Here is a 13,255-nt window from a genome sequence, read left to right on the forward strand (position 1 = left end):
GCCAAAACACTGTAGAACTATTTATACAAGCCCTGGTCTTTTGGCTTGTTGCTGTAGAATACTGTATAGTGTAGTTTTTCACGTGGATGGAATTTGTCCTACTCTCTAGTAAGTTAAAGCACCACTGGTTCCATGCTTTGGCTTCAGTCAATGCTAGGTTCAGACATTACTGGAGAGCATCATCAACTCTGCCAATTTTGGAGACAATTCATATAAATATGGAAAACAAAAAATGTATACAAGTTTTTTCATGTGTCTTATGTAGTTTTAACAGTGTTGACACAGTGAGTGAAATCCTGATCCCAGTGAAATCCATTGGAGTTTTGTCATTGGCTTCAGTGGAGCCATGATTTCACACAGACGAGTTGCAGATCAGTGCAAATTGCCTTAAGTCCTGGCACTGACGAGTGAGTGTCTCTCAGAGACATGGTAATGGCATATGGCCTCTTTCACCGCTGGTACGATGGCTCGAATTTGACTGAGAGTGATGGTACTACAATATGTGCTTATGCCTATGCAGATCTTGGGTCCAGGTTGGAGTAGGTGGCAGCAATTGCTCTCCAGATACTCTCCACTGCAAGCAAGTGGGTGGGCACTGGGCAGAGGGGTGTGGGCAAAGCCAATGCTCTGCCTTCTTACTTGTCTGAGGAGGTGGCTCGGTAAGAGGGGAGAAGCAAGCTGCAACCTTTCTAGGGTTTTAATAACTTGTTCTCCTCCCTGGAGCATGGAGGGTGCAAGGGAGTAATTATGACTCTTGGTGCTGACCCTTACTCAATGCTGAATCTAAAGACTCAGTCTAGTTGGGTGGTATGGTGAGCTAATGCTGTGGCAAACATCCACGCCCACTGCCTCCCAGTCAGGAAGCTTTACGACGAAAATGCAACCGATCCAGAGTTGAGCGCTGCTGTTTCCCTTTTGCAGAGGAGGTGATGCTGGCAGAAGAAGACAAGAATGCCGAAGAGAAGTCCCCTCTGGACGGTAGGTCGTTTTGCCTTGTACTTTTCCTCTTGCACTAGAGGAGAGGTTTATACACCGTATGCGGATGTGGTTTTCATTGTGACCTAGCGGGTACAAGCGCCATACTTTTGCATGCAGCTGAAAATTCTGGTCCCAGCCTTGGAGCAAACCCAGCTAAAATTCCCTCTTCCTGTGTAGGACTTCTTCAAAGTTTCAGGTGGACAATCAACAGCTCTGAGACACGTCGTTCTGGGATCTGCCAGACTCCCAGTGTAATTGTGGGGGTCTGGTGTGCACAGGGCCCCCTACCAGCCTCTGGGTAGCGTGGAGGGATGTGTCTACTTGTAGCCTTGAGGGGAAAGCTTCAGTGTGGATGCCAGCAAAAATAAATAAAGGCAGGGCTCTAAATCGAGGTTTTTGAAAGGATTTGACAAAGAGACTAAGACCCCTGTCACTTTTAAGCAGTAAGACATAGCAGGGTGTGGTGATCCTATCTAATCTCACGACTCCTAGGGGCCTCATGTTAGCAGGAGAACTCGCGGGATTAAGATTTCCGACACAGGTGCCGTGAGAATATGGAGAGTGTTTTCCCCCTGCCTCTGACATCAAGCTCTTAGGATGTTACAGACAGTGAACGTTCAGTTAAAGACTCTTCCCTCTCCCTTTTCTGACCATCTTTCGTCCTCCTGTGTCTCCTCCTTTTCCCTTCCCTCCCCGCCCCTCCCCTTCTCTTTTTTTGTTTCTCCTCCCATTCACTGTCAGGGAGGGCTGCCTCCGAAGGGTCAATTCAGCAAGGCACAGCACCGGCGGAGACTGGCGGCAGCAGCTACAACAGTGAGTGGATTGCAAATCAACAGGGGGTTAGGTGGCACAGCGGGGTGATGCTTTTTGCTTGTGGCCTCAGATCCTGAGCACCGTAGGTCACTAGGAACAAGGTTTATCTGAATCCTCCATGGCCACTGGTCCACCATGCGAAAGGATCCCAACATCTGGCATGCTTTGGAGTGGTTGGTGATCTAAACGCAGGAGAGGTCCAGGAGTGGGAAAGCAGGGGGTTTGGCAGGTCAGGTTTGAGGTGCTTCGGCAGAGCTTTGGGGTGGGAGGGAAGTTTTGCGCAGTGCTTGGCTGTAGCCGGTGCTGTTAGTGCCTCGTTGCAATGAGCACCTGGTTTGGAGGAATAGCTTTACAAGAGGGGAGTTGTGTAACTAAAAGAGAGACGGACTTAGGCCACAGAATTCAGACCCAGATATTTAATGCCCCGAAGCTGGGGCCTATTGGTTCAGCCTGTTATAAAGTCAGTATGTGCAAAAATTGGATCCAGATCCCATTTCCGATTAGAACCCTTCACTCTCCAAAGTTCGGATACTTGGGAATCTGCGGGGTTGCTGTGAGCCCATCTCTAAAGTGAACTATGTAATCATTGATAAGAAGGATTTTGATGCTGAGGAGGTGGTGCACCCATTATTCAATCATAGCAAATGCAGCTGGTGTAGGATAAGGATCCCCTGTAAACCCCAATTGTCCTCAAGACAGTTCTGACATAGCAGATTTCCTGTATGTCTCCAGTGGACAGCTTGTATCACCACACCATGGAGTGTCTTACTGCTGGTATCAAATGGTGCTTAATCATTATATTGTTTTTAAACTCTTATCAAGACGGTATCAAAATATTTTCTGGTAGTTCGCAAGGTTCCAAGGCAGGTGGTCTAAGGCTCAGAGCAGGGTTTGCGAGGCAGCAATTCCGCTTTGCCACTGGCATGTTCAATGGCCTTGGGCAAATCAGTTAATCTTTCCGTGCCTCAGTTTCTCCATCTGTAAAACAGGGATAGTGATATTTACCTACCTCACAAAAGGGATTGCCAGGCCAGGCTTATGTTTTCAAAGAGTTTTGATGTCCCCAGATGGAAGGTATTGTAGAGTGGGTGTCATTAAAAAGACATTCACCATGGGATATTATCTGCTTATCCATGGTAGTTCCTGTGCTTAGGGCAACATACGGTGGCAAACGATCTCTACTGGAATAGCGTGAATGCTGATGTTTTAATGGTGCATGCGGTAGAAAAGCAGAGTGTCAATATGAATATGTTAACAGATAATAGCAGTACTATCCCGTATCTCATCATGTCTCAATTAACCAAGCCAAATCTCTCCTCTGCATATGCCTTTGTTTAACATAAATATCACTCCGGTAGCTGTGCTGAAATGAACAATGAAATGAAGCTACCAGATATTTTTCTTTCCCGCTGCCTTTCCACTTTCAGTTGCATTGAGACGTGGGTGGACAGAAGTCCTGCCTGGCAAACTTTCAAGATTTAGAAGGTTAAATAAATAATGACCCTGGCATCAAAGCAAGCAGAGGCCACAGTACAAAACTGTAGGTTGATCCATTTGCTACGGCTTATCCGTGTATGGCAGCTTTTAGCTGGCATTGGGAAGGAAATACAGGCCCCGGAGAGTGAGAGGTGGAGAGAGGATTGACTACACGATGTTTATAGTGCTTTTTTTTTTTTAAAATTTGCATGCAGTGTTGAAAAGAGCTACAATAAAGAAGAGCAAAAATGACCTGATTCATGCTGAAGAGGGGGAGGACCATTTCACAGACATTTGCTCCGTTGGTGAGTACTGGCCCTGCATTCTCTGGCGGTGTTAAGAACTCAGGCAAAGTGCTTTCGTGTCACACTCCTCTGAGCTATTCCTTTGTTTCAACAAACTGCACTTAACATGGACATTTCAGCATCCGGTCCTTAACCAGCGTGCAAGGGAGTGGGAGAGGAGCCAGGGGCTCTCCTCCACCCTTTTGCAGTCCTGCTTGAGAGCCAGATGCAATCCCAGTCCTTGCCCTTACCCAGCCCTTGGAGGAGTCATTCCTGCATCAGACACAATGACTCTGGGATTCCTTCTTGGGGAATGCTCCTCCATGCACACCCCACCCGCTGCGTCAGGCTGGGCCTTAAGGTGCTCTCTAGCCTCATCTGTTGTGGGGAGGCGCGGGAATGGACAAAAATCCAAGCCCATAAATGAACAGTGTTCCCAGTTGGACACATGGCTGCCTTCTTTAGAGAATGGCTTGTATTCTGGATGGTCACAGGGAAACCCTGGACTGACGTCTCTGCTAGCGCTGTAACCTTTGCCCTAGCAATGTCTCTTGTTGCAGATCTCCACATTGCTAAGCCAGATGTGGACATGGAGGGCTGCACACAGATGGCCACCCCATGCTCACATGCATAAATGCGGTGCAGTGTGCGCCATTATACACCTGTCCCAGAGCCTTTCCATGACCACAGCATCTTCCAGTACGTAAAGCTGGAATGTGATAGGGTCCAGAAACTCTACTTGCTTTCCAGAAAACAGGAATTAATTCTCTGCTTAGATCTCGGACAGGTGGAGCGATGAGACAGGGCTGGAGGGCTGCAAGCTCAGGCAACTCTAACTCTCTGCTGCTTGAGCACTAGCAGAGGGGAAGGCCTTTGAGAAGGTAAATTTCCACCTCCAGTGGTGGCCAGGCTGGACTATAGCCCCAAGCTGGGAACGTGTCCTGATTATTTTCTGGTTAGGTATTATTTTCTGGTAAATCATTTTGCCCTCTCCCCTCTAACCGTCCTGAATGAACCCCCTAGGAAGAAACTTTGCGGAGTGTGTCTTGATTTTAGTTTGCTGCTAAAGCAGCAGCTGCTCTCAGCCAGTTTCTAATGCATTACCATGCTACCACAGACACTAAGGAGCAGCAGATTATGAGCTTTTCATGATGCCCATTGAAAATGGAAGCATAAGTGATACCTGTCCATGTGGACGTACAAATGCGAATGCTCCGTTTACACTCACTTCCACTCTTTGAAAATTTGGCACTTAACAGTCTGAGGGCTGGTCAACATGGCAAGTGGCTGCGTGGCAAACCAGGGTGTGACTCTAGAGCACCTTCGCTTGCCCCACAGTGACGTCCTATGTGGCCACTGCTATAGTGCAGTGAAAGTCTCGAAGTGCGGCTTGGCGTACAACTAATTGAAAGTACAATGAGCCAAGCTGCACTCTGGGACTTTCACTCTGCTGTCGCGTTGTCCGCATGGGATGCTACTGCACAACAAGCTGGTGTGCTGTAGAATCACACCATGGCTCGCTGTGCGGTTACTTGCTATGTAGGCAGGCCCTAAGACAGTCAAAGGTTTTGGTTTTCGTAAATGAGCAGCGGATCATTCCAGGTGAGTGCTGTACAGCGCATTGGTGTGACTCTGTAACCCACCATTCATCCCCAGGAATCCACCCAGATTAGCCACAAAGCAGTTGAACTGCTCAACCTGCTGAAACTAGTAGGAAAGTTTTGCTGCTGGAGAAATCAGAGCGTGTGTGTGTGTTTGTTTGTTTGTTTTGGAGTGAGGTGGAGTTGCTGTGTGGGTGGCAGGAGGTCCACACTGCTACAGCATTCACTTATTGCCACAAGGACATATAGGGAGCTTTTAATCCATTTCTAAGTCCTGTCGGGCTCCAGGAACGTGTGCCACATGAGCAATTCTCTGCATCTAGCGCCTCACACAGCAGAGCTGATGGAAGCAGCAGCCCTTGCACTCATGGATAATCTGAGGCTGAACTGAGACCCATCTATTGAGTGTATGGTCAGGAAGATATCTGCACTGCCCCCTTTTCTGTATGACTGGTTCCCCCAGTTATGAAGAGTGTGTTTGGTAAAGCATGGCACACAGTGGAGAAGAAGAAACAAATACAGCAGAGAAAATTAAAAGTGTTGCAGGCTCTTGAAGAGATATTTTACCCTCCTGAAATGCATGAAACTGCATATCAGAAACAATCAAAACATACTGGGGTTTATGGACAAAGTGAGGATTTAATGCAGGTTTTTTCTAATGTTTTCCTTATGCTATAGTAACATATCTCTCTGATGTGACTTAAAGGCCCTAGAAGAACTAACAATCTAATTACAAAGTGTGATGTAAATGTGCTGACCAGTGCAATAGTTGCACTGATGAGCCTCTTGCCAGCTGTTACCTGCACAAGTTGCTTTGTAATTCAATTAAAAGTGCCTCCTGGAACCTTATAGTCACATTAGAAAGCTGTATAACAATAAACATCAGTCACAGTGTGCTTTCTGAAAGAATAGTTTAATCCACACTTTCATTTTCTCCCTTCTCTTTGTGTTCTTTCTGTGCTGATAAAACCATAATGGTAGATCCTGGCTGCCTTGGGATAGGAACATTAGGTGCTGGAATGGAAACATTAGCACTGGAATATCCAGCCAGTTCAGCACTCCGAGTGCCTAATGTCTGGTGTGGTTTTCCAAGGAAAGAGCAAAATTCTGCTCAGAGGCACATGGCAAATCTGTATTCTCTTATTGGTCCAGATACCACTCTGATTTACACCAGGGTGGGTTCACATCAGAGAAGTTACTCTAGCTTCAGACCAGTTGAACTGAATGCAGAATTTAGTTACTTCGGAACGGTGTCCATATGAAGAGCGGTAGGGATGTAAGCGGAGTGGAATAGCCGTGTGCAGATCTCCTGGGCAGCTTTGACACCAGAGGTTTGCCAGAGGTTCCTGAGAGGGCTGTATTTACAGAATAACATCAGCTTTCTTCTTGGCCTCTGGTTAATTCTGTTGCCTTGAAGGGCAATATAAACAGTGAGAAATTCTTCTGCACGGAAGGAAGTGTTATAAAACTAATAGCGCTAATAGCACACCAGGCATTTCTAGAGTGCCCGTCCACTTTAATCTCAAACTGCTTTCTTCTTTCAAGTGTCTATTTTTAAACATCTGATTCTTAATCGGGATTTCAGACAAGATGTGAAATGCAGCCATGTGAGTCAGCCCACCTGCCCTAGAGCACTGGGGTCAAATCCTGCCCTGTGCTGTGCAGGCGATTGAGGTGAGAGAGGGATGTAGGAGCCTTTTCCCTCAGCGCGAGCACCGGGGCAGGATCTGTGCCATGCAAGGTATTGGGAGGAGACACTGGCTAGCACTTCCCAGCTTCAAGGGGATTCAGTCTGCCAGGCTAGGGGGTGGCTCTGAGGCTCTGCCCCATCCAGCTAGCCAGCGCCTGGGCTGCTGTGAGCAGAAGACACTAGTTGAGGTTGCATCTTTCTCCCTTCTGAAGGAGCGATAAAGGGTGCTCAGGATGACTTCCCTGCACCCTGGCCAGTGCAGTGCTGGAGGACAGGGGAGCGATCTGGGTCCCAGCATTCCCGACGGCCAGCGCTGGATTGCACAGGGAGAGTCAGCACACCATGCTGTGACTCGCACTGTGACTCGCACAGAGGGTGCCTGCAGCCAGCTCCACAACACTCAGGCTGGCTGCCAGGGGAGAGGGGGTTAGACTCGTGTCACAGATAACCGAGTAAGTGCTGCCCATAGCTTTAACCTGGCTGGTCAGAGCTCAGGATTTGAGATTAACTAGGGTTTTTGAAGCTATTTACAGAGGCTGGGTGCCTAAGGCAGTGGGAGCCGAGCATCTGACACCATTAGGCTCTTTTCAGATCCCAGTGTTAATCCATTGGGATGGTCTGGGCAAATCGGTGTCTCTTGCAGCTATTGGTGACTACAATGGTCATGTTGGCCTTGGTGTAAAGTGCTCCAAGGAAGTAGCCACTGCTATTCGTGGGGCAATCATCTTGGCTAAACTATCCATCGTACCAGTACGACGAGGCTACTGGGGTAACAAGACTGGCAAGCCTCATACTGTACCTTGCAAGGTTACTGGTCATTGTGGATCTGTTCTGGTGCGTCTGATCCCAGCACCCCATGGTACAGGAATTGTATCTGCCCCTGTTCCAAAGAAACTGCTGATGGTGGCTGGAATTGATGACTGCTATACTTCAGCTAGGGGTTGTACTGCTACACTGGGCAACTTTGCTAAAGCCACCTTTGATGCAATCTCCAAGACCTACAGTTATCTGACCCCTGACCTCTGGAAGGAGACTGTGTTCACCAAGTCTCCTTATCAGGAATTCACTGATCATCTGGTTAAGACCCACACCAGAGTTTCAGTGCAGAGAACCCAGGCGGCTGCTGTGGCAACTACTTAAATGTTTTTGTACAAAATAAAGTGATAAATGAACAAGAAAAAAAAAAGAAAAAAGAAAAGCTCATTGTAAATGTGGCCACATTTGTGCTTAGCTGCATTTCCAGAGAGGGGGGAGGTTCTTTGGTTTGGATCCTCAAAGGTATTTGGGCACCTAACTCTCAGTCATTTCTGTTAGGCATCTACATACTTTTGAGGACCTGGGCCCTTTGTGGTTGTGATTTCAAGTTTCTCCCTCCCCCATTATCTTCCTGATTTTAGTCTGATGATAATCCCTTGTGTCCTCCAATGCCCAGGGTCTCCATTTGCCCGGGCCAGTCTGAAGAGCGGAAAGAACGAGAGCTCCTCGTATTTCCGGAGGAAAGAGAAGATGTTCCGGTTCTTCATCCGGCGCATGGTGAAAGCACAAAGCTTCTACTGGATCGTCCTGTGTGTCGTCACTCTGAACACTCTGTGCGTCGCCATGGTGCATTATGACCAGCCGGAGGGGCTCACCACTGCTTTGTGTAAGTGTCAGGGATTGGAGCCATGTTCCTTCCAGTCCTCCCACTCCTGAGTTCTCTGAGCACTAGCCCCACGTTGCCATTAACACCTGCAGCCTCGAGATCTTTTTGTAACTTCTTATGCCCCATCCAGGAGTTTCACAAATAAATTACTAAGTGGCTCCAAGAAACACCAGGGAAAGTGGACAATGTGTTATAAAAAACAGCCCAAGACACGTCTTTGACTTGTAATGGTCAGCCACAAACTTAGTGAACATCGCAGGAGGATTTTTTGGGGGGCTTGTGGATTGGGAAAAAACATTTGCTTGGGTCCCTCCCAGCAGTGTTATAAGTTTCTCGAGCTGTCTTTACTTGCGGCTGTCCAGAGAACCTCACAATTCAACCCCCACCCAGGAGATGTATAGCTAGTTCTCAGATTTTCCCTATGTTCAATACACTAGGCCATTTTTTTATAGTAAAACATATGAAGATAATATAGACCCTGAAGCCCACTTGATATCAACTTGTGCAATGGACAGTTCCACTTGATAGAAACATTATTCCCTGCACCAAAACATTTTACACTCATTCAGTTCAATTGTGCCAATTAATAGCAAACCCTCTTGGAACATGCACTTGTACGGGAAAGGGCTTTCCATGAGAGCACTTGCCTTAATAAGCAAGGCGTGGCCAATGAGGAGAAACATAATAGTACCCTCCAGCGAATCACACTGTGCAAATATGTCCCATACACATATAAGCAATAACACAGGACAGGTGGGTGATGATATCATATGCCTGCGCATGATAGATGTGTTTTAGCCCGATGCCTTTGGTCACCCATTAGTTTGGGCATCCAGTACTGTATAAAGGCCCTTCAAGTGTTATTGCTTTTGTAAAGTGTGTAAAGTTGTTTTATTTTGTAATGAATAACCAATGAATCCTGCTCTCTGCAATTAGATCCTTTATACAGTTAAACTCTTCCTCAGCTGATCGCCTTCTTGCTTTCACAATGCCCCCCCCCTCCCCTTTTTTTTTTTACAACAGTAGAGCGGCCCTGCTCATCTAAAGGTTGCAAGATTTGACCCAAAAACCTCCTGAGAAACTGCAGTTTGGATATAAAGCATACAGTGACAATGAATTTCGGGCACCATCAATTTCTCCCTGAGAGGTTGGGGAGGGTTGAGTTTATTATGGGGTGGAATAACAGAGCTGCATTGTCTGTATGTATCTGACAAGGAATTCAAGTCAGAGGACTAGACATTGAATAGAAGATGATGTGTTTTAAAACCTAGCACAGAGTCAAAGCAACTGCTGAGCTTAGAAGGTCAGTTGTAGGGCCCTGATTCTGGCCTCATAATGGTTTAAAGATACAGTCCGTGAAGATAGAATCATAGAATATCAGGGTTGGAAGGGACCTCAGGAGGTCATCTAGTCCAACCCTCTGCTCAAATATTTTTTCCCCCAGATTTTTACCCCAGTTCCCCAAATGGCCTCCTCAAGGATTACCTCAAGGTAAAATGTTTGTGAGGGAAATCATAGTCAGACCCTCCAAGTTTAGTTCTGTGGCAGCAGAGCTCATGGATAGCATGAATGTGAAGGTGGTACTAGGGTCTTAGACCCCAACAATTTAGAGAGTTATACAGCATTTCCATATCCTGTACTTGAGTTCCCCCATGTGCTGTTCTGTCCCCATACTAGCGTCCCTCTCTGCAGAGGGACATTGTGAAAATGGTGCCATATGTCAGACTGGTCAAATTGCATGATGCACTTTCCAAAATTTCCCTATGGCTTTGGAGCCCTTGTCCCCAATCCTGCTCCCACTGAAGTCCCCTGCAAAACTCCCATTGGGATCAGGCCCCAGATCTTCAGTTCTTAGAGTGACCTTTTCAGAACAGCTCAGCGTGCACGTGCAGATGAACAGCGCACAGCAACTGCACACTTACTATCCTATTGGTGTGCACTAAAAGTTCTGTAGTGCACCACAGGGTTTACGCAGCCAGTTAGTGTGCAGTATGCGGACGTGCTGTAAATCTGTATCCCGGCTTGCTGTGCACTAACTGTTCATTTAGACAAGCCCAGCATGCTGGGTGCTAATCTCGCTATACGTATCAAAATGGGAACTGCTGAATGCTGAGCACTTTTGAAAATTTGGCTCCCGGTTGTGCAGGTGGCACCTTTGGAAACCTGGCCCTTAGTGTGCTGCAGTTTCTTGTATTAGTCTGGAGATCAGAGAAGCTGGAGGTGGACTCTTGGTACAGTTTGATCTGCTTCATGCTTCTAGGGCTAAGTCCAGCACGGTAATAAGCACACTGGCCCGGACTAACAGATCATTTAAGCAGTTGCTTGATTTTCAGCACGAGTAGTCCCATTGGGTGTGTAAGGGTCCGGTGTTGGGGCTTGGCCCTCTCAGGCGCGGCTGGCAGCCAGAAATCAGTCTCTTCAGCCTGGGCCCTAGCTCAGGGTGGGCACCAAACGGTAAGGTAGGCTCAGGCCCGCAGGCAGGGGCTGAGCGAACAAGCAGTCTAATTAGCCCGGGCCCTAACTCAGGGCGGGGCGACAGCACTACAGTTCAGGGCTCAGACCCTTAGGCAGGGGCTGAGCAGACGCTGAGGTAAGTCCAGGTTGCTAAGCCTGAGCGTCGGGGCGAGGGGGAGACTGCCACCCGTGAGTGGGGTGGCAGGGGGGACGCAGGCCCGCCCACTCCACTGCATCCCAGCCCGGGGCCCTAGCAGCGGCAGGCGACCTGCTGCTGGGTCAGTGGGGATCCAGGCCGCAACACACTGACATTGGCTCGGGGTCTGCTGCAGCCAGACTAGGGTCGACTACCCCCGGGCCACTTCCAGTCTCCCCCTCCATTGGTACCTGTGTATCCCCAGCGTCTTCCGCAGTGTCCCACACCATGGGCTCCTCAGGATACTGAGCGCTGGGTAAGCCGGGCTGCTCCTCAGGATACCGGGCGAGGGGAGCTCAGGCAGCTCCTCTGGGTAGCGGGCTTGGGGCAGACTCAGCCAGTCCTCCTCCGGGTAGTGAGCACGGGGCAGACTCGGCCCAGTGTCTGTCCTCTCCGGCGGCCAGCGGTCAACTGAGCACTGGGGCTGGGCTTTTATACTTCCTGTCCTGCCCCTTGACTTCCAGGGGGCGGGAACAGGCGGTGGTGGCTCCGCCCACTTCGGCGTCTGCAAGGGCTCGTCCCTCTCAGGTGTGGCTGGGAGCCAGGCCGCCTCACTACAGGGTGAAATCCTGGGCCCATTGAAGTCAGTGACAAAACTCCATTTGACTTCAATGGGGCCGGACTTCACCCACTGAGTTTAATGGGGCTGCTTAAAGTTAAGCCTATTCTTAAATTCTTTACTGGATTGGGCCAGAATGCTCAGCACCTTGAATGATCGAACCCTCGTGCCAATATGTGGATTATTGATTCGTGGCTCATGGGCAAATTTTTCCAAACCAGAAAAAAAAATGAAATAAGATGTGTAATACAGAATAACTTAGGAACCAGGTCTTCCTATCTTAAAATAATAACAAAAAAGATTAACTTTTGAAGTCTTTCCTTTTCCACAGGCTAAAAGGGTGAAGCTACGGGTTACTGTGTCTTCAAAGAGCTCCTGCTAATATTTACTAAAATATTTAATAATACCAGGTAACTGAAAGCTATAATGAGGGTTCGGTGAAAGGGAGAAAAAAGTCCTTTCAACTCTTCTCCTCTCTCAGGATTTAGAGGGAAAATAGAGACAGACGACACAGGAAATCAGTCCTGCCTATTCCTTTTCTGAATTGAACAGCAGAAATAATAGATTAGAGTAGCAAAGCAATTAGAAATTTAGGTTTTCTTCTCAAATTGGGAGTAAATGGCTAGAAAAATGTTTTTAAGTCTTTCATTCTAACCAGAAGATTTTAGATTTCCAAGTTTGCTTTCTGGAACTATAAAAATGCAGTAACATTTCTCAGGGAATATTTAAATAGGAATGTGAGCTGAAATCCACTTTGTTTTGATATCCAAGCTCGCATTGAAGGAATGTTCATGTTAACTGGAATTAAAGATGCAATTCCTGGTGGGGAGAAAAAAAATCTAGGATAAAGGTGAGAAGTTAAGGGTCCAACTTATCTCAATGGGGGCAATATGGGGCACACTCCAACCCCACTGAAATGCACACTGTGCCATGACAGCAGTAACTGTTGAGTCTACCAGAAATGACCTCCTATTATAAGACAGAGGCCAAGTGATTAATGATTTTGAGTTACTTAGTTCTGGATTCCCAACTTGAGACACCTCCAAGCGGCCTGATGTTCAGAAATTCCCCAACTCCTGCTCTCTGAAAACCAGGTTCCTTTGCAGAATCTGAAATTGAGCACCCAGAAATGGAAACATCCAAAATAACAAGATGCTTTTGAAAATCTTGACTGGGTGCTCTAATCTGTGCATTTAGGATGCTACCCAGCTGGGAATCACAGTTGACCCCTGTGATTGATTGATTTTCAGTAGGAACAACAGAGATATTCTTTTCTCAGTCACATCTGTTCCTTGACTCTAAATATTCAGTAACTTCCCAACCAGAGATGTTCTTTCTTCTTTCTGTCCTATATAGTTTTCTGTGGTTTGCATGATCATTTCCTATGACACCTTCGTTATACCATTTGCAGGCCAGAGATCTTGGTATAGTTTCCCATGCCCACAAATAAATCCCTGGGTGGTGCTAAGGAAACACCAGTGGAAATGGGCCACGTGCTATTAGAAACAGCAGCCTGACGCATTCTTGGCATGGGACTGTAGAATTTACAGGTGGGTCCCAAG

At 47.5% G+C, this 13,255-nt stretch overlaps 2 protein-coding genes across 2 annotated transcripts in view; both read left to right on the top strand.

Annotated features, from left to right (window-relative positions):
- CACNA1B (calcium voltage-gated channel subunit alpha1 B) overlaps window positions 1–13,255 on the top strand; it is a 484,205-nt gene that overhangs the window by 281,596 nt on the left and 189,354 nt on the right. The window contains exons 9-12 of the mRNA XM_039506170.1: window positions 922–978; window positions 1,720–1,791; window positions 3,483–3,572; window positions 8,275–8,484. Coding sequence (XP_039362104.1) covers window positions 922–978; window positions 1,720–1,791; window positions 3,483–3,572; window positions 8,275–8,484 — 429 coding nt within the window. The remainder of the gene's footprint in view (window positions 1–921; window positions 979–1,719; window positions 1,792–3,482; window positions 3,573–8,274; window positions 8,485–13,255) is intronic.
- LOC120386731 (40S ribosomal protein S2-like) lies at window positions 5,133–7,982 on the top strand. The gene is made up of 2 exons (XM_039506404.1): window positions 5,133–5,153; window positions 7,434–7,982. The coding sequence occupies exons 1-2, from the start codon at window positions 5,133–5,135 to the stop codon at window positions 7,980–7,982; spliced, it is 570 nt and encodes a 189-aa protein (XP_039362338.1).

This window comes from Mauremys reevesii, linkage group 19, assembly GCF_016161935.1.
Source record: "Mauremys reevesii isolate NIE-2019 linkage group 19, ASM1616193v1, whole genome shotgun sequence".
In the NCBI taxonomy this organism is placed as follows: Eukaryota; Metazoa; Chordata; order Testudines; family Geoemydidae; genus Mauremys; species Mauremys reevesii.